The following is a 21,360-nucleotide window of genomic DNA, read 5'->3' on the forward strand; positions in this document are numbered from 1 at the left end:
CGCCGATTGTAACGTCACATTCACACCGGCTACTAATGTACACAAATTATTACAATGATTGCAGCATCCTGACGCAATAGTACGCGTACTCTAGAGAAAAAAGATTGGTGTGTTGTTGCTGTGCTAATTGTTGCCAGTATTATGCAGGAGTAACGTAACACTCCCACATGACAGCATTATTCTAATCTTATTGCAGCTAGTGGATGTTTCTACAGTTCATAGTGTAAGCCTGATGGTAGCATTCAGGGATGTGAAAGCATCGCAATCTGTGTTTGGCTACGTCCGAGACACTTGCATCAGTATTCTACTGCAGCCTTGTTGCTAATTTCTGGCTCTATTTCAGGCGGCAGCAAGCACGTCAACGGAATCAACTGGATTTGGTATGTTTTGTCAAGCCACGAAAATATTGCAATTCTTTTTGCACGTCCCACAAAATAATGGATATGTACGAGCTCTGAAAATTGTAGAGTTCTGTGAAAGGAATCTTGTGTGATGCAGCAGCCAGCGTTTATAACGTAATGTCGACAGGAAAATAACTGTGCCAGTGAAATAGGGACCGCAAAGGGGAAGATTTATTTGCATAGTAATTTTTATATTTGTTATTGTACCTGCTAGGCCCTCAACATATTCTTTTGAGTGTTAACACTCAAGGCCATATTTCAGATGTGGAGGTCATGGCTGAAGCAAGTGCTGGGGACCCACTTCACGGCGCATCTCACAAGGGGGTTGTCGTCCCGATTCCAGGAAGAGGAAAACAATGGACACAGACTTGCATAGCGTATGAGTACACCAGATATGGATCTGCCAACATGAACCCTCCTAACATCCCTGTGACAGCGTACCTGTAACCGCCCAGACTTCACACCACATTAATGTAGAACCACAGCACAACATAATAAAATAGCTTAGGTTTATTTGCCTCCCATACATAATGGGAGGCAAATAAACCTATGCTATTTCGTTATTCCCACTCCGTCATACTCCACTGTACAATAAATCGATACAATTATAGGGTCATTCTTTATTCCCGTCACTACACCGCATTGAAAATCTGCACAGAATTCAAAATATTCCCATCTCGGCACTAGCTTAGTGCAGTACAGTCTGGATTTGATGCCAGAGCTAATACTGCCACGTGTAGTAATTTTTGTTGTACAGACGGGTAGACAGTCTGTTGACTGCAACTGGAGATACAGAGTGACAAGACAAAACATCCCCCACACTCCAATGACGAAAAGACGAAGATTGCTGCAAGACGAAAATTTTGCTGACATAGGCACACTTGGTGTAAATGAGCCCTTGGTCATCCCCCTTGCCTCCCATCAGAGGTTTAGGAGGATACTATTGGTGTCTGGTGTACGGATAAACCTATCCGTACACCACACGCCTATAGTATCCTCCAAAACCTCTGATGGGAGGCAAGGGGGATGACCAAGGGCTCATTTACACCAAGTGTGCCTATGTCAGCAAAATTTTTGTCTTGCGACTACATGTCTCCAGTTCCAGCCATCAGTATGCACCAGCTTGTCTCTCTTGTCAGGACACCCTTGCTTCGATGGTCCTAACGCTGATAGCCTTGATAGGACGTAGATGGGAACTCCCTCCTGATGGCTCGGACAACGCATCCAGGAACCTGTCGTCTGTTCCTTGGACCAAGGTATCCCCAGACCCATCTCGTGAATGACGAGTATGCCGTGAACCTCAGGCACCTGGAAAAGACAAATCCACATGACATTTCTTTTTGTTTAGCATTATATCTTGTGGGCATTTGCATACCTGCCAAATCTCCCACAGTGTTGGGAAAACAATGGCCAGAACAGAAGAACAGACACTATCCCAACCTTGGAGTTCAAAGCCTGTGCATTCCTTTCTTAGTTCCGGGGTCTCCCGCATTTTGAATGTGGAAGGTTGGCAGGTGTGCAACATAGTACAACAGAAAAATGGTCCGCCTCTTTCAGGATGAACCCGATTCCAACAGCTAACTCCCTCCCGAACCAGCTTCCCTCCAATTCCGGCAAAATCCAATTTCTCCCAAAATATATTACTCTTACATTCTTCAGTAACATGCTCCCCCCCCCTCCCCTTTATTGGCACCTCAAATGCTTCTGTTTTCAGACTTGTAAGACTATCCTTCAGAATTCCCACTGGATATCTGTCAATCAGAGTTTTGTGTTGCCAATCAGGCCATGGCTAACTGACATAATTGAGAGCATATCGAGACTGGCTGAGGCGACTGTGTTTCTTCACTTTTCCTAATGGAATTGTTGGACCAGGATTCTGGGTCGTTCCACGGCTGTCGGCCACGCTTATGATTTATGGGGGACAAACTTGTGTAGGCCAAAAAGCTGCTGAGAATAGCCGCCCCTTTTCTATACAACCCCTGTCCACTTTAGGTTCGACAATTTGCGTTACCAACAACACCCGAGTTTACCCTTCCGAATCTTGATGGGAGGTCATTTAAACAGAAAAAATCATTACGGTCGTAATCACAGCAAACGGAAGAGCACTGCAGCAGGCTTACCTGTGGTCCTGGGGATTGAGTCGCCTAAAATGTTGATCATAGCGGCAGAATTGAGGCGCGTACACCACTAGAAGCTCCCTACGGAGGCAGATGTCCCTGAGTAATGGGTGTTGTGTTATGCACTGCACGGCGGCACTGTTGCACATTTCTACCACCCTGGCAACAGAATGGCAACACAGGCGCTCGTCGGGCTCCTGTGGGTCGCAGACTCCACACAGACACCTGCCGACAACAATTTCAACATTCTAAACTGTTTCGCACATCCGACGGCAACCATGCAAAGAGATACGTCACCTGAAAATGTCATCCCGCGGGTTAGCCGCAGCCACATCTCGTGCATGGTCGGCGGGTTCCAGAGGCATTGGGTCCGTAGAGTATGGGTCATCATCCAGCATTAACTCGTCGCCGCTACCGCTTACATGTTCGTCAGAATCTCCCCCAGACAGAGAAACATCACTCTCGTTTTCAGACTCCATGTTTGCTACCTTCGCTTCGCGATCGCCAAACAGGCGCGCGGCTCGCATTTACCCAGGGCGCGCGCTGATTGGCTTTATCCGGGTGACGTTTGCTCCCACTTTTAGAGAGCGAGGGCGCAAGGATTCCGGTTTCCTTTTCATCGGATTGCGCGAAAAGTACGCCGCGGATCGAAATGGTATTTTCGGGCCCATTTCAGTGCTCGGCAAGGAATTAGAATTCGCATTAGTTTCGAAATTGACGTCGGAGAATGCGACTGTCCCTTTAAGAAGGTGTGCCCACATGGAGCCGACAGTACAGAACCTCATACGCTCGACTGGATGACGGACGAGCGCCTATCTTAGGCTTTATAGTGTGTAACTTGTTGCTTGTCTGTTGGTCGCAAAAGGTCTGCGAGTTTCTGTTGATACATCTTTTTAAACATAGCCTGAGATATTGTGGTGGAATGGGGAAGGGAGTTCTGTCGTCTGTTAGGGCAGCAGCGGCTGCTCGAGCGGCATTTTCATATCCGGTATACCAGCACGGCTGGGTACCGAGCAGAAAAATAACCGATATGCCCTGTTAGCTATAGGGATTGCTAGGCCCCTTGCACGATGGACACTGGGGCCTTTTGTGTAATGAATGCTACAGATAGTGTGTACAGAATTGAAATAATCTCTGTATACGACTGATGATCTGATAAGATTTTGTAGGATGGGTTAAAATTATGGCATACACTTCTCCTGCAAAGACACATATGGTGACGTTCAAACTGTGTGACTTTGTAACTCTGCCAGTGACCATGGCACACGATACCCCCCGAAACATCCTTTGAAACAAGAACTTTTCCGGAAACAGACACTGTTTTTGAACCATCGGTGTACAATTCTACATGACTTCCAAAGCTATCCTTTAGCACCTCAAATTCCTTTTGCAGTAGAGTGCCAGCAGTTTCACGTTTCTTGTATCTGGAGAGGGGTGTGTTACATTTTGGAAGGGGGTGCCATGGAATAATTGTTTGCTTGATCCAACGATCATAGAATTGTACTCTGGAAAGCGATAGTGCTCAATTGTATGTGACGTTCGTATGCTAAAAGCGGGTACAGCCGAAGGCCTGTTCAAGAAGGGATCTCTGAATTGTATATCTTTCACAAATCGATATGCTGGGTTATGATTCTTACTGCATGCATATGAAGTAGTGAAGTAAAACCTGCGTCTCTCTAAGGACCACTGCTTTGATTCTATGTATAGATTTTCTATTGAAGAAGTTCTGAAAACTCCGGAAACTAAACGTATTCCTTGGTGGTATACTGGATCAAGGATTTTGAGCGTAGATGGCCGTACTGAACCGCACACAGCACATTCGCAGTCCAGTTTTGAAAGCGCAGTGGAGAAGGTCTTCTTGAGCCCGTCACGATCTGCTCCCCAGGACCGGTGAGAAAGTACCTTGAGAAGACTTTTAAGTCTTAAGATTTTTAAGATTTAAGAGTCTTTACCTTGAGATGCTTGAGATGCGGAAGAAAAGTCAGTTTCAGGACAAATGTAAGGCCCAAAAGTGCAAGCTTTACATCGATTTCGTGGCTGCCCATTTTAAGTGTAGTGTTCGGGAATCATATCATATACTTCGCACTCTTGAAAAAGAGACGCAGACGATCTTCTCCGGGGAAAACTGAAAACTATTGTCGTGCGGACATTTCACAAACTTGTATATTGTAAGTTGGGGTTGACATTCGCACCTGGCGATGCTGGAAGAGCCAAAAGAAATTTGAAAATCATCCACATACAGGAAATGCATGACTGGGGGAGTAATAGACCTTGCTATGGAGTTTGTCTTTACGATGAACAGAGTCACACTTAGGACGGACCCTTGCGGACAACCATTCTATCGCATGCATGGACGAGAAAAAGTCGATCCAACCCGGATCCAAAATAATCGTCCTTGAAGAAAGTTGGTAATGCAGCGAACCATACGATCGCTTATTCCCAGAGCGACGAAATCCTGCAGAATACCATATTGCCAGGTGGTATCGTTGAATTTTTCGAGGTAAAAACACAGATGCGCAATGTTGCTTTTGAACAAATGCTTCCTTGATGGGAGTCTCCAGACGCAACAGGTGCCCTGCTGTAGATCATGCAGCTCAGAGACCACTTTGGAATTGAGCTAGACATCTGTTTTCTTCAAGGTAATACACGAGACGACCATTAACCATGCGTTCAGAAGTTTTTGAAGACAACTTGGTGGTGTGGAACTATGGCTGCCACCTTCCAACCAGAAGGGGGACAACCTTCTCGCTAGGCAAGACTAAAGAAATCAAGAAGCGACTCTAAAGATGTGGAAGATACGTGCTGGATCAGGAAGTAGGTGAGGACCAGAGCTGTAAGGTAATTAGCTACAAGTAATTAAGTTACTGTAACTAATAACTTTTTAGTAATTACTGTACCTAAGTACCTTTCTAAAAAGTGTAACAGCAACTGTAACTTAATTACGTTTTTGTTGTAACTTGTACTCGAAGGAAAGTTACTTTTCAAGCCGTTTTTGACGTGACCTTTGAGATGACCTTCAGATGACGCGCCCTTGGAAGTCGCTGAGAAGGTGTCTTAGCTTAGCTCAGTTGGTAGTGCCCTGGACCGGCAATCCAGAAGATGTGGGTTCGAGTCCTACAGCTGGCTAACCTTTTCAGTGACCCTCATCTTCCATCTGTCGCCCAGATTTCGTTTCGTGCCGTGTATGAAGCAGGGCAACAGTGACACTCGAGGAGTGATGCTCGAAGGGCATTAGGGACAGGCCTCTCTCGTGTGGACTCCCGAGCCTTCGACATCACGAAACTGTTTTTCCTCTGTCCTCCGAGAAGGCGCTAAGGGCACTTGAAGACATTCTGCATACAAAGGGGCTTATGGACGTTCTATGACACGCTGAATGTGTGATGTGTCCTGTGTGTGTCCCCAGCGATTCCGACATTTTACTCTCACCTGGTTGAAATTTTTGACCTACATAGTCCATTATCATCTCTGTTCTTCTCTGGACACCATCTCTGTTTTTCATCATCTCATCATCTGTTTGTTCTTTCTGTGTGTAAGTGTACTGGGTAGCCAGTTCGACTTCGTCGAAACTTACATCTTCATTTTTTTTCTTTATCACATTACATCACATCACATCTTCCTCTCCATGGGAGCAAGAATTTGCAAGCTATGTTTCAATGCCTACGACCTCCTGTTTCGATTACCTGAACGACATGCACCATGTATAACCAGTGTTCGTAAAATACAACACGTCACTGCCCAGTTGTGCATCAACCGAACAGTTGCTAGCATTGGTGACTTCATAATGTGGAAGAGGAGGGGAAGTTTGTATGATGTTTTAGTCTTGAGAACTAACGGGCACTATCAGCTCGGCAGACAACTTGTGAGCGTGTCAACACTTCAGGAACAAGTTCTTGTTAGAGTCACTATTTCTTGTGATATACACATATTTAATTTGTAATAACATTTGTTTCAATAAATAATCTGTTCTTAATTGTCTGGGAGCAACGCTTTATGTACAGCTACTTGTAAACTTCGGTAACCTGAAGTAATTGAAGAGAAACTGAATTGCATTTCATGAGTAACTGTAACTGTAACTCAGTTACAGTTACTCATGAAATGATCCCTTCGTAGCTCTGTCATCGTAAAGAGTGAATTCTACGAGTACTCCTCACAGCCCCCACTTAAAATAGTCTGTTTCTCGGCAGATAATTTTATTTTCAAAAAGTCTCTGCTGTAGCGGGATGAGCTGAATACATGTTGGAAATGTCCCCCAAGGGCATTGGCCTGCTCTTCCAAGCTCTGACAAACAATGCCATTTAACTGCAGTAACGTGACAGAGAAGCTTGTGCAGTCTCCTATGATTTTCTCTAGTCTAACCTATATGAGTGTTACAATATAAAAAAAGATACAATATTTCTCCAAGACTCTTTTTTGCCGATTTTTGTGTCCAGCATGCTTCCGTACGGGCTTTCCTGAATACGACTAAGTTTGGTGTAGCGGGGAGCTTCGATAGGTACACCACGCTCGATTTTGGTCTTTTGGTTTACTTTGACTGTCACTCTTCCACCAAGGCTTGGATCACTTAAGGAGGCGACCAGATGTTTCTGGGATTGACTGTTCAGTGGCATTTATAATGATGTCTGTAACATGATCATTGGCATCTTCTATACTTAAATATTGGAAAGATTGTGTTTAGAGATTGGCTTCTTCCTTGAAAAGACTCCAATCAGCCTGTGACAATTTCCACCCAGGTGGACGTGTTCCTGGGGTTCTTATGCGTTATATATAGGGTTATGCAGTTTCACGACTACAGGAAAGCGGTCGGTATAACGGGAATTTGCTTCCACTATGCGTTCAACACTTTGGGAGAAAGACGGGCTACATACAGAGATATCTAATGTAGAGAAAGTCAGCGTGGCAGAGTTAACATATGTGGGTGAATCAGTATTAAGCATGCAAAGGGATCTTGAAAGCAGAACCCTTTCCAACATTCCTCCACGAATGTCGACCTTTGAGCCACCCCACAAAGAGTTGCGAGCGTTCATATCTCCTAAAAGAATAAATGGATCAGGGAGATGGTCGCATGATTTTTTTTATTGCGTGTTAGCGCCGCGAAGCAGCTGCGGCTATGAGCGGCGTAGAGATGTGCACAGATGGAGAGAGGACAGCAGGAAGGAGTGGGGGGCAGGGGGAGTCGCATAATTGTTCAAATTCTCTTTAGTTGATTACCACTTATGGAAGCAAGTATAGTGAACATACTGTGATTATTCGCCCCAAAGACAACTGGACAGCAACAGCCTCCAAATCTGTCCGAAGTGCGACCTCTTTTACATGTACCAATTGTGGCACAGCTAGAGATGTGCCACCAAAGGCACGTGAAGATTCGTTACGGTTCTTTCTGAAGATCTTACAGAGATAGAACCGATTGGAGTGCTGCCTGTTAAGATTGGTCTCTTGAAGAGAAAAACCGACAGCATCATAGTCGTCCAAAAAATCATTTACGTCCTCCAGGTTAGAAATCAGTCCCCAGAAATTCCACTGAAGGATCATCATAATAAAAAAAATGAGACATATGTGCATAAAAGGTGTGCATGTCATGGGCAAGAGTGTGCTGCGCAAGCAGACTCTCATTATTTTTTCTTTGCGGCTGTCACGGGCTTCTTGGGAACTTTCCTCCGAAAAGCCGTCAATTCCTTGGACGATATATCGGGGAGTGAAAGGGTGTTCCCCACAAGGCTGCCTTTGGGGTTTCTTTGGGGTTTGAGGCTCACGCTCGTGAACAAGCACTGCGAGCTCATGCCGTCATCACAATCCATGGGTAGTGATGATGGAGGTCACGTCTCTGCTGAGGAGGTAACCGAAGAAGTTTGAGAGACTGCAGCTACTACTGCAGAGTTATTTACATCAACACCCTGTAGTAGAACGCGATGGACATGTTTACGATTCATATTCTCTCATTTTTGTAGCACAAAATGTGTGGTGCCCTCTACTCAGATACACACACCTCTCCTCCGCCGGACCGCGATAAACCATGCCTGTTATCTCTCTCTGTGATGCCAGGGTGGGCTGGGTTTCCAACCTCCTTTCGTTGGACTGACAACGATTGCACTGAAAATTTCGTCGCGCACAATCTTGTGGGAGCTCCGTAGAGCATGATGTTCGGCTTTTTCTTTTTCTGATGGGATATCTCCTCAATACCCCTGTCAATTATCATTAATTTCAGTAAATTAGAGATGCTTAGACATGCATTGGTGGGGTAAAAATGTGACCTTTACTTGGCAAATTTCTTGCCGATACACACATGTTTTCAAGAAGAAGCTATCACGAGGGGGCGAATCTCAAGTAAAGAGATGCGTGAGCGGCTACAAAATGGTTCAGTATTCCCCATTAATTTGCACGAAGCACCAGAATTATTGTGATTAAATGTATTCCTTCACTATTTTAATCACAAGCATTTCTTCACTATGTCTGCATTGCATGAGGTGACGCCATCAATTTGTTCTATGAAACATCTCACTTGTTTGTGCTCAGCAGTACGACATGTGGTAAAATTTGCAGAAGAAGCGAGAGACTGAGAATGACACAGCCCTGAAGTGGTGTCGATGGCAGTGGCACGACGGGAGTTCGGGGGAGGGGGCTTGACGAGTACCTTCGCCCCCTTGTTCCTCATTTGTGCTTGACTGTGTGGTTACCATTGACTCTTTCAGTGTATACTGTGTGAGTAGTTCTGCTGTCTGTTTCAGTGCTGTGAAAATCACTTTTCAAAAAAGGTGGGAGAGACCTTTTTCCTGGCTTCTGAAGAGCTGATGTTTAGCATTACTTTGACATGCAAGACTTATTTTTCATACTTCCACTTCGCACAGGATCTCAAGCAACACGGCTGGTCTGGGGAGCAGTTGATGCAGCAGTCGGGCCTTTTACATTTCTTAGTCTCATGGCCAGACTGGCCACACCGTGCACAACAAGTGCAGCGACAGCACGGCTCCACAGCATGCCCAAATTCGTTACAATAGAAGCAACGGAGAGGGTTTGGAGTATATGGTATCTTTCTGCAGTCAAGTATCCCACCTTCAGCTTGTCATGCCAAGTAGGTCCAAGGGTAGTGCAGCATTCCTAGTTGTTATATATTTGTTGTTTTTCATTATTTTTAGTTTTCAGGCGTTGATGACGTGCTGTACTTTCAGGTTGTCCCGTATCTGTTCCACGGCCGCGTCTATATGAGTTCGCTGACTGCAATCACTCCACGGCACGTACTCACGTACTCAACGACTTCCGAAGTGACGCCTAACTACATTTTACTAACATTTCATGCATGTTCAGAATCCTATCACAATCTGCCTGAAATATGCACCTTACTAGGAGATCCCTTGACCTTAACCGTTTCATCTCTGCAATGTTATTTGACAAAGAAGCCCTGCCTTTTCAAAGAAAAATGGCGTCATTTTTCGGATAGACATGCTGTTTTGTTCATCACACGGAACGGCAGAGAGTTCTATGTAGTTTACACAGACGAAATTGGAAGTTCATTTCAAAACCTCGATCCGGGGCCGTTTAGCACCCTCGATCATTGAAACTTAATAATCTTTACCCGTACACTGGTTTGTTGAATGTCCAAGCAGTTCATACCAGGTTCACACCTGTCATTCGTGCTTCACATCTATAGACCACTTGCACTCCTACGTCATCGATTACGTTTGGCCGCCGCGCAAAGCATGCTGGTGGGCACCTATCAACCTTATCAGCCTTTTCGGCCTATCAGCAGACGCGTTTTTCCCGCTTCTTGCCAACCAGAGCAAAATATAACCTGGAACCGGTCTTCTCGGGACGCCACATGTTTGTAAACAGAAAGTGGTCTATACACGAGAGAAGATGCCAGGATTTTTGGAAAACCCGTCGGCTGGAGCCTGACAAAGACCCCTACCGCCACCGTTCAAGGCTTCTACCCTTCTCCTTGCATCCCCTTGGCACGGTAGGTAACACCTTGGGACTGGAGGCCGGGAACCGTGGTGGCTCTACTCACCAAGCAATGGCCTAAGCCAGTGCCCCTTCCGGGGATTACCTTTTTCTCTGAGTTGTTCGAACTCGTTGATACTTGGGCGCCGGAAGCTTGAGTGTCTGTGTCGTCCATACATGTAGCCTGCCTCGGCTCATTCACGTTTATGTTGAAAAGACGTGTGACATATGCTAGTTAATAACCTACTCTGCTTTTGTGAAAATTGAATTATGATTTGCTCACATTTCCAACTAAGTTTAGTTGTGAGAAATTGATATGTGTTCATTGCCCTCAGAGGTTTTCATGACAGCAATAATGGTTTGGCAGTGAAAAAAACTGATGTTCTAAGGCTGGAACAACATAGAAGCGACAAATACATACACAGCCTCAAACATCAGTTCTTTCATGTTCAACTGTTGCTGCCTCCGTCGATCCCGTCGTATGAATGTGTGTATGAGTTAGCGACAATGTAAGAGTGAAAGGAGGATGAGTGAGGGAGTGGCTGGTTTGTCCCTTCAGAAGACGCACCCTGGAAGTCGCTGAGGAGGCGTGATAGGTTAGCTCAATTGTTAGAGCCATGGACCGGTAATCCAGAAGATGTGGGTTCGAGTCCTACAGCTGGCTAACCTTTTCAGTGACTTTAATCTTTCATGGTTTGGCAAGATAAAACAAGATCTTTTAAAAGATGAATGTCTCACAATTTTTGCGAAAGCTATTATGCATGTCCACAGGGCAGGGCTCTTGCGTTCCAGAGCGACATGAATCACATATTACTCTTACAACACTTGTGTCTCAAACATGTAATGACCTAAACGACGAGAATTAGCTGAGGCACGCCTCACACACGGACGACACAAACAGGTAATCTCCCAACGCACTGGCGCCCCACGAAATGAAGCATCACAAACGACAGAAACCGATCCATCAATCAGAAACCGATCCATGTGTGCCATGGCGGTTATTATTCAATTTGAATGTTTATTCCAAAGTCTAATCAGCCGGGTCTTGACTCCTAAGCTCTTGTTGCTAGCCCTAGCGGGTTTCGTTCCTGTGTTTGAACAGTTCGCAACGGATTTTGAAACTTCACGCATGCATTTAGCAATCGTATACAACATTTCGTATCGCTTGATAATCGCAGCATAACGAATATTTTTGTGTTCACTGTCCACTATCGACACTTTTGCGGGATAATAATCGATAATTTCTTCGCCAGCAGGCACAAACAACTTATGGGTTAAAATCGACCACAGGTCTTCGATGGAAGTGCCCATCCCTTCACTCTTAAACAACTGTCTGCATATTTCAAGAGAGACACACGTTGCACGCAGGTTAGGATACGTAGTGCGGGCAAGAAAGGTTTCGCTGAAAAAGGCAATAGGCGATTTCAGATATTGCCCTTGTGCTCCGCACGGGGGCCCTCCGTCGCCCAAGTCACGCGCATCGCGCAATGCGTCGTGGGAAATGGTTTACATTCGTGCTCGCTGCCTGTTGCTCGAAGTTGCGGGAGGTCAAGGAGAAAGAAAACCGAAACCATTTGCGCTGTTCTTCTTCTCTCCGACGCATGAAAACTAAATCCCAAGGTGCAGCGGGGCTTTCGCAACACGGCGCTCTCTGGTGGGCCATCCATGCAATTTCTGAAATCGTCTATTGATCACACGGAAACAACGAGCCTCACGATCATCCGCAAAAAAACACCTTAAAACCAAACAAAGCACACGTAGACCCACGAGTAGAGTGTATCTGGCGAGTGATTTTTAAATATTATTTCCTGCTGATTTTCAGCTTTACATAACGATTTATGCACTACTCCTCTCAAATTAAATAACAATGTATAATATTCACCAGAGCGCCATACGATGACGACCACCGTCATTCTCAAGCCAGCAACGCCGGTCAGTTTGTTTCGGTTTCTGTTACATTTGCGTGTTATGAAAACACCATTTCGGGGAAAGTGACAGGCCCATTATGTGCATGTATCTCTAGGTGCATTATTTTCGCTTGTACCTCCTGCACCAGATCTGAACTGGGTTATTTGCGTGCTGCACTTTCCTGTTGAAAAGGAATACATTACTAATAGAGTTCCTTTCAGCTGGAAAGAGCAGCTCCCGAAAACCCGTCTTGCGTGGAGTCCGAGGTAGTGCAGTCCAGTGCAAGTGAAAAGAATGCGCTTTGTGTGTCTAATTATGGAACGTTCACTTGAAGGCATTGCGAATGAAATCGAATCACAATAAGGACAACTTCGTGAATCCAATCGCTACAGTTAGTGAAACGGAGAAAAGTGTGATTGAACAAAGGATCAGTATAGCACGCCTGTTACTTGACCGTCTGCCTATTTTCTGTTCTCTATCATGTGTCAACGAATAAATATTCAAACATCAACTATTTGGTTCACGTGTGCAAAGGCGTTCTATCTGCCCATTTTTGATAAATTAATGAACCATGGTACTGACTCTTCAAATGTATGACTAACACGAGGAATTCAATCATTGTGTTATGTAAGCCGTGCAAAGAGCTTGATTGCATGTGCTTTGATCAGGTACTGTATAACCAAACTAAACAAATCATTTACATCTGGAAAATCATCTGATAATGATCGAATTGTTACGCCATATGCGCAGCAGCAATTATGATAGTGTGACGCACGCATACCTTCGTACATTCTACATCTAGGTGTCCTTCCAAGATAAGAGTGATTTCATATATCTTTGCCTGCTGGGAAATTTCGTACGCACGATCTATGGAGTCCGTATGCACACCATGGCGCACACACGTGCCGTATGGGCATCTGCACGGCCGCCCACAGGGGCTCGCACACTCGCTCTACGAAATTTCAACGGCTGTCATAGAGGTCTGTGCACGCTCTTTATAGCATCCATACGTCCACCGCAGAAGTCCACACATGGCGAATGGCATAGGTGCACCAATAGCAGTCCGTACACACAGTGTTGGAAGACCATATGCTTGACATATTAGAGAGTTTTAGTAGACCGTTCCGTAACGCACGGAACGTTAACGCAGTGTACATATTTCGCTACCGTCAAACGGATAGCAAGAGAGTTTTAGCAGATCGTCAGGCAACGCTACGAACGTACGGTATAAGAACTGTGTTGCCATCCAACGGCGATAACATGAACTACCGTTCCCAAGTTATCTAGGCATCTGTTTCTGAACGAATTGCCTAATATAACTACGTTTTCGTGCTCTGTTCTTGTTTTGTTTTCGTTTGAAAATTAATTTGTTGTTCCACCAACAAACGAAAGGACAACGGACACTCCCTGCCAGTCAGTTCATCGCTATCACCCGCCGTTATGGCGGACGCTGCTGCTCACTCGGACTTGGTTGGCAACATCCAGAGACCAGAAGTTCGTGTTTTCGAATGGTATACGACTTCTTATCAGAAGAAGTTGGAGTCCCTCGTACTGAAGCGCAGTCTCGTAGTCTTCACTTCGGAGACAGTCGACGAGGTGTTGCTGGCAGCCATGTTGTTTTCTGCGACCAAAACAACGTAGAGGACGGAACGCAAAAAGATGAGCCGACCGTTCCAACGTGGAACGCGGATGCCACGTTTCCGTTCCCGTGCATGCGCTCTTGCTGACGTGGAGAACAGCGTTCTTTCCGTTCGCTGCGTAACGGTCTACTAAAACTCACTATCAATTCCCGTGAAAATCATACCGTTCTTTGAGTTTCATGCATAATGGTATTTGGACTCTAGGAAAGCTAGGCAAAATGGCGTCCGAGCGTGGTTTATTGTGGCACCATCCAGCAACGTGAAATGGTTTTTGGAGTGACAATCAAATTTTAGCGCACAGTCGCGCCATCTATGGAAAACGTCGAGGAAAGTTTATCTTGATGCGCCATCTGTTGAACACAGTCCCAGCGCGCGCGCGTGACGCCAGCGTGATGTGCGGCGTGTGTAGCAGTGACGTGATCTGACGTCAGCACGGGCACGCATGTGACGTCAGAGATGCTCCCAGATAATGGAGACGTTGTGTGTGACGTCAGAGGTCGCTTCCAGATAGTGTTTTCATAACTACTAACCATGCACTAGCTTGCACATGACCAATAGTATGTGAAACCTACCTAACCCAAAAAAATGGTTTGACACAAAAGAGTGTAAAAGCAAATGCAACACATTCTCTAATGGAGATACGAAATGCTTAGTGCTTTCCTTAGAAGCAGGTAAATCGGTTTTAGAACTGAATGATATTGTATGTTAGGGGGGGGGGGGCGTGTCGAGGTAGCTTGCCGTTATTGTATGTTAGACCGTATCCTTCAAGAGCATACGACAAATGTGAGTGGACCATAGCGCTGTAGGCGAATGACAGGATTTGAGAGGCCGGATATTTCTGAGCTTGGTGAGAGCAAAGATGTCAGTGGAAATCTTCGTCCTAAGCTCCAGGACATGAAGTTTCCATTTAAGATATTTATCAAGAATTATGCCGAGGTATTTAATGGAACTAACTTCTTGTAATGCCGTATTACTAAATATCAAGTCAGTCATTTGATCTGAATGTCTCTTTTGTTTGGGATGGAATACCATCTAACACGACACATTAAGATTAGAATAAGGTTGTTCAATTCCAGTCGCTTAGAAAATGTCCGAAGCTCATCCTTGGCTCTACTAAGCAACACCTGCTGCCGAGCAGCGGACACACGTGTATTGATATCATCCGCATATAATATGCTTTTTCCTTGAATTTATACAAACTGAAAAATAAAAGAGCCCAATACCGAACCCTGCAGTATGTCATGAGAGTTTGCAGTAATGTTAGAAATTGACCCGTTCAGCGAGCACAGTATACTGAAATCGTCATACATCGTCATACAATCGTCGTATATACTGAAAAACGTCAAATGCTTTACTGAGATGAACAGGTATACCAAGAAATTTAACTGTGTTATTTCCAATTTCCTCCGTTATATCTGTTACTGCAAGTGCAGTTGGTTTCCTCTTCGTATATCCGTACTGTGACATAGAAAGCAACTTTCCAGAGTCAAAGAAATTTTGAAGTCTCTTCAACAATAGGTTTCCAACCACCTTACTGATCACTGATAAGACTGCGATTGGTCGAAATAAATTTTGTTTATCAAGCATGTCGCCCTTTTTAAACAGCGGTGCAATCTAACAATTTCAAGTTCACTGGGAAGAACTGAATCCTCAAATATAGAATTACTGACAGCGTAAAGCCGATAACATAGTGAGTCGCAACACAATAGTGTTGAGATTACATCATGGCCAACACAACGCGAACTATTTTTTGTTTTTGTAATTTTTAATGTGTTATGTTTGTAGAAGACAGTACAACGGAGGAACAGAGGTGACAATGTTTAATGGAAGGGCCAGAGCAGAACAGAGAAGTGATACAGAATGCTCATGCGGTACTTCCATATTGTCTTCTACGACAATATATTCAACAGGTTGCCCGCCGCGAGGTGATTTAGCGGACATTTCGGACGCCTCCAATTTGTAAAGGCGCTGTATTGCTCTCCTTATTGTTGTGCGGTTAAGGGTCCTTACTAGACACACCCTAACCCTGCCGTCAGTACCGGAAAGATCTTTTTCGACCACTGCTGACTACCACTGAAGTGTTGGACAGTTGGGCTCTTCCACGAGCACGATGTCTCCAATCTTTTTGTCGCATTCCCTTGTTCCCCTTGAGTAGTATACGGAAAGTAGCTCATTGAGATATTCCTTGTGCCATCTTTTCCATGTCGCTTCGAGATACTCCATCTGCCTCTCCCATGCCCCTCGAAACAAGGCCCTCGACTGGGCGGCATGCATGATCTCCTCCGCAGGAGGGTGTGACTCCATCGGGTAGAAAATCAAACGTCTTCCAATGATCATGCTTGCTGGAGTCAGTGGCACAGGTTCAGAGTCGTCGTTGTAAACGTTAGGGGTCGTGAGTTGATCATCGCCTCAACCTCGGTGAGTAATGTCTGCATCCCGACGAGGTCGATTATATTTCTTGACAAGGTTTTTCTGATAGTCGACTTCACAGATCTTACTAGTCTTTCGTAAAACCCGCCCAACCACGGAGCCCGTTCGGCTATTCCTGAATTCGCGTTCGGTTCCACTGAATTCCTCTTGTCGAGCAGCAGTCCTGTACGACTGGCTCCACGAGAACATTTCAGCTTTCGTAGGTTCTTGGCAACCGCTTTAAATGTTTTTGCGTTGTCACTATATACGGTCTGGCAGACGCCTCTGCGAGCGGTGAATCTTCGAAATGTTTGTGCAAATCTGACCCCGGACATGTCTTCGCAGAGCTCCAGGTGAATCGCTCTAGCAAGGCACAGACGAAGACAACAATGTATGCCTTTTCGTATGACCTCTTCTTTTTTGATCATCACGGGACAACAAAGTCTATCCCTACAACCTGAAACGGATGGCCCATATTTACACGGTCTGCTGCCATTTGCGCGTCAGGCTGCGTAATGCGTCTCGCATCGTTCTTTTGGCATGTCACGCAACGTCGTATAACGTGTTTGGTTTGTTGACGCGCCCGTAGGATCCAAAATCTCTGTCTGACTTGTACTAAGGTGTCGTGCACTCCAGAGTGAAGTACCTGACGGTGTGACTGTGTAATCAAAAGCTCGCCGTAGCGCGAGTGTGCCGGAATTACTACAGGGTGACGTTGAGAGAACGCTAATGGGCTTGATGTCATCCGTCCCCCAACCCATAGAATTCCATTTTCGTCAAGGAATGGTCGCAGATCATGAATCTTCGAGGTTTGAGGAACCGGCTTGTTGTTTCTTAGAGCACGAATCTTATCCATGGAGGCTAAAAGTTGTACCTGTCAGATCCAATAACGTTCAGCTGACACGACTTCGGTTGTTCAAAGGCGCCCTCTTTGCTTATGCTGCCCTCTTGCCTTCTTTACGAACCGAAAGAACCATGCCATTATTCGGTGAAGACGCTTTATGGGACTGAAATCTTGCACACACATAACTGGTTGCTGGCATGTGACCTGAATTACTGATATGTCGGCACTTGTCGTCGACGTTCCGATTTCTAAGGTTAGCAATTGGTTAGGAATGGCGTCCGGCCATCGATCAGCTGTAGCCTTTAGCCATGACGACCCGCCTACCAAATCTCGGTCTGTAATGGCAGTCTAGGACCGCATTTTCTCGTGAACAGTTCTACCGGGTTTTATCCGTCGGTACGTAGCGCTATCCTTCTTTGTCGGTCTTGTCCGGAATTTCCAAGCCTCTGTTGCGTACGAGCTGGGTCAAGCGGGTCGCCTCGTCCAGTGCAGTACAGTGGTGCCGTCCAGAAAAATGCAGTGTACGCAAGCTTAAAGGGACCGAAAAGTGAAAAATAACCCCCATATTTTTGCCCACTGTCGTGCACAACATCGTTGTTTGATAAGACACAGAAAGCATTACTTCTCAATTCGGCATATTTTTTACGTATAAATATTTTGAAGATTGCCGGAACATGGACGGTGCTGCCAGCGAACGGCGAAAAAGAGCAACTTGGGTTTCGGGTCCAGGGCTCCCATGGATTGGTCAACCCTTACCACGTGAGAGTTAATTTTGTAGAGAACAAAGTTGACGCACATTATCTTACAGCTAAACGCCATTTTAAAAATGACGCTCACTTCCATAGCTTTTACGTTAATAAAGCATTCAGCTACTTCGCCGCTACGAATTACGATCCGCCGCGCCATCTGCAAGGCCATCTGTGTTATCGCGTTTATTGTTTACGTCGTGGGTGGTCATGTTGGTTGCGCGAAGCAGAAACCAGAAAGTATAAGTGAATGACATGTTCGTGGCTGTTGTGTCGATTATTCGAGAGACCTACATACGCCCGGTGTAGTTTTGGTGTTCGGGGAGGCAAAAATCATGTTCGTTCACCATCGGCGGCGGGCGTTTTCTACCACAAGGTTCTACAGGAGAGTGCGCGAAAACGCATGTGGTTCGAAACACTCGGCTATTAGATGTAGCAGTCGTGTCGTGTGTGCTGAGCTCATTTTGCTGCCGATGACTACGAAGATGCCGTAGAAGGCGAATTGCGAAGACGTCCGAAGCACACTGATGTTCAGTAACTAGTGATTTTGCTTCACCGAGGTGACGAGTTCAACACAACGTCATAGGTATAATAATAATAATAATAATAATTTTTATTAGTGCCCAAGAACGGCCGCTAAGGCCTTGGTGTTGGCGCACACAATACACATAACTCAAAGTGGATACAATACAGACATAAACGCACAAATAATTATGTACAGACATATATATAATACATATACAGTGGGATACAAACAGAGGTACATTACAAACATAACAGGCATACGTACTTACATATTTACAGACAAATATACCACGCAGTACACGCGATGAAACATCAGCAACAAAACTACATGAGACGCATACGTACTTACATATTTACAGACAAGTATACCAGGCAGTACATGCAATGAAATATCAGCAACAAAACTACAATACATAGATTACGCGCAGCACATAAGTTATAAGATGGAATGAGACGATATACTGTACAAAACAAAGGAAAGAATATCACGATTGAAAATTCACTGATGAAGGAAAGAAATAACGTCGCGTTTAAGGGATGCGCTGGAGGCGTGGAAAATATCACATGTGGGGGGAAGCGAGTTCAGAAGAATTTGGCATCGGGTAATTGGATCGCTGGGGCAGAAGCGTTTAACGTAGAAGACTGGTGGATTACGAAAAGCCGCGCGAGGAATACAAAAGTTTAGGAGGCTCAGCAGGAGTGGCGAATCAACACGGGCATGGACACATTTGTACAGAAATAGGGCGTCGGCGATAGAGCGACGTGTGGCCAGTGTGTGAAGGTGAAAATATTGTAATAGTGTGTCATAGTCATACAATAACTTTTTTCGTAAAAAGCCATTGTGTATGATATGGAGCGCTCGTTTTTGTACAGCCTCAAGACGCTTTGTATCAGTACCTGAAAGTGCGTTCCAAGCAACAGAGGCATATTCAAGCCTGGGAAGAACATAGGACTTGTAAAGTTTAACGAAGACAGCAGGAGTCTGAAACTCCTTGCATGTGTATGACAGGAGGCCCAGCGTGCGAAGAGCGGAAGAACGAACCGCTGCGACATGTTCATGGAATAGCAGCTTGGCATCAAAAATAACTCCTAAATCTCGGATACTGTCAACACGACATATTTAAATGTCGGAGAAGTATCGAAACACAGAGATATTTGTCTTGCGTGTGAACGAGACAACCTTCGTCTTTGCGCTGTTAATTTTGAGACCGTTGGCACTGCACCATGACAGTATACTGGATATATCTGCCTGTAGCTGTAAGCAGTCGGAAACCGAAGCGATCGCTTTCATTAATTTGAAATCATCCGCATACTGAAGTAGAGTAGAATGTTTGAGGCAGGATGACATGTCATTCACAAAGATATTAAAAAGCAGGGGACCTAGGTTGGATCCCTGAGGGACCCCAGATGTGGGAACATATGCATCTGAGTACGTGCCCGAGACAAAAACAGAACAGGAACGCTGACTTAGGTATGACTCGAAGAATGCAACAAGCGGGTCAGAAACACCGGATGTACGTAGCTTATCTAGTAGGAGGCCGTGACTCATTAGATCGAAAGCTTTTGACACATCGAAGTGGACAACATCAATCTGACCGCGAGCACTGACGACAGGGGCAACGGAAGACATGAAGGATACCAAATTTGCTACCGTAGATCTGCCTGCCATGAAGCCATGTTGAGAGTCAACGAGCTTGCGTTTGAAAAACGACGACAAGTGCGTATATATGATGTGCTCAAATGCCTTAGAAGGCGCGCATAGAATACTGATCGGTCTGTAGTTGGTCGCAATGTGCCGGTCTCCTGACTTGTGGACAGGAATCACAACGGATGACTTCCAGTGACTAGGGAAATTATTGCATCTCAGTGACAAGTTATAAATAAACGATAGTACAGGTGTAACAACATCAGAGTAAGCTTTCAGAAAAATAGCTGGAATTCCATCAGGGCCAGGTGTTGTTGTGGGTTTCAACCTGCGGATCGCGTCGCTTACATCACTCTTAGTGATAACAAATGTAGCCAAATCATCAGTGTACGGTGCGGTCTTGAAATCAGCGGAAGCAGTAGTGTTACTGGTACCGTCGTCTACCGAACTAAACTGCGCAGCAAACATCTTTGCAACGGTTGGGGGGTCAGAGTACAAGGCGTGACCGTCACTGAGAGAAGGCGACATGACCGGACCGCGTTTCTGAAGTTTGTGCCACTTCCAGAAGTTACGAGGATTATCATTTACATTCGCTTCGACGGTGCTCAAGTGCAGGCTGCGGTCGTGCACAACGGCTTTTTTCAAACGTGCGCGAAAAATAACAAATTGTTCGTAGTGAGCCGCGTTCCCATGTTTTTTATACCTCCTGTGAAAATACTTTTTCTTACTGAGATAGCGACGCGATTCAGGGGAAAACCAGTGTGGATACTTTGAACGACGAGGCGTATACTGCGGAACATACTTAGTAATGCTGTCAACAAAAATTTCGGTAAAGCGGGATACGGCGTCGTTGGGGTCAGAACATCTAAGTACAGACGAGAAGTCACACGAATCAAGATGATGATAGAGGCCGACATAGTCTCCTCTATTGAGAGCCAACCTCGAGGACTGGGGACGCGTGACATGGGCCCGTACGTGTTGGAGTACAATGGACAGAGGGGGGTGATAACCATCAATAGGAACGATAGGCGAGAGAGAGCGCTCGACAGAGGCACTGAAGTTTGAAAAACATAAGTTCAGCGTGTAACCGTCCTTGTTAGGGACATTATTCAGTTGCATGAGCTGATGAAAGTGAGCAAAGTCAAGAAGTGAATGGCTGAAACGGACTGAGCAGGAGCTATGCGCTGTTACGT

General features: G+C 45.4%; 1 protein-coding gene across 1 annotated transcript; it reads right to left on the reverse strand.

Annotated features, from left to right (window-relative positions):
• Positions 1-1,556: 1,556 nt before the first annotated feature.
• On the reverse strand, positions 1,557-3,222 carry LOC135368782 (uncharacterized). The gene is made up of 3 exons (XM_064602301.1): positions 2,816-3,222; positions 2,522-2,743; positions 1,557-1,709 (listed from the first exon to the last, which is right to left on the reverse strand). The coding sequence occupies exons 1-3, from the start codon at positions 3,043-3,045 to the stop codon at positions 1,562-1,564; spliced, it is 600 nt and encodes a 199-aa protein (XP_064458371.1). The 5' UTR covers positions 3,046-3,222; the 3' UTR covers positions 1,557-1,561.
• Between the last annotated feature and the right edge of the window lie 18,138 nt (positions 3,223-21,360).

Source organism: Ornithodoros turicata, chromosome 1 (genome assembly GCF_037126465.1).
Source record: "Ornithodoros turicata isolate Travis chromosome 1, ASM3712646v1, whole genome shotgun sequence".
NCBI classification, from domain to species: domain Eukaryota; kingdom Metazoa; phylum Arthropoda; class Arachnida; order Ixodida; family Argasidae; genus Ornithodoros; species Ornithodoros turicata.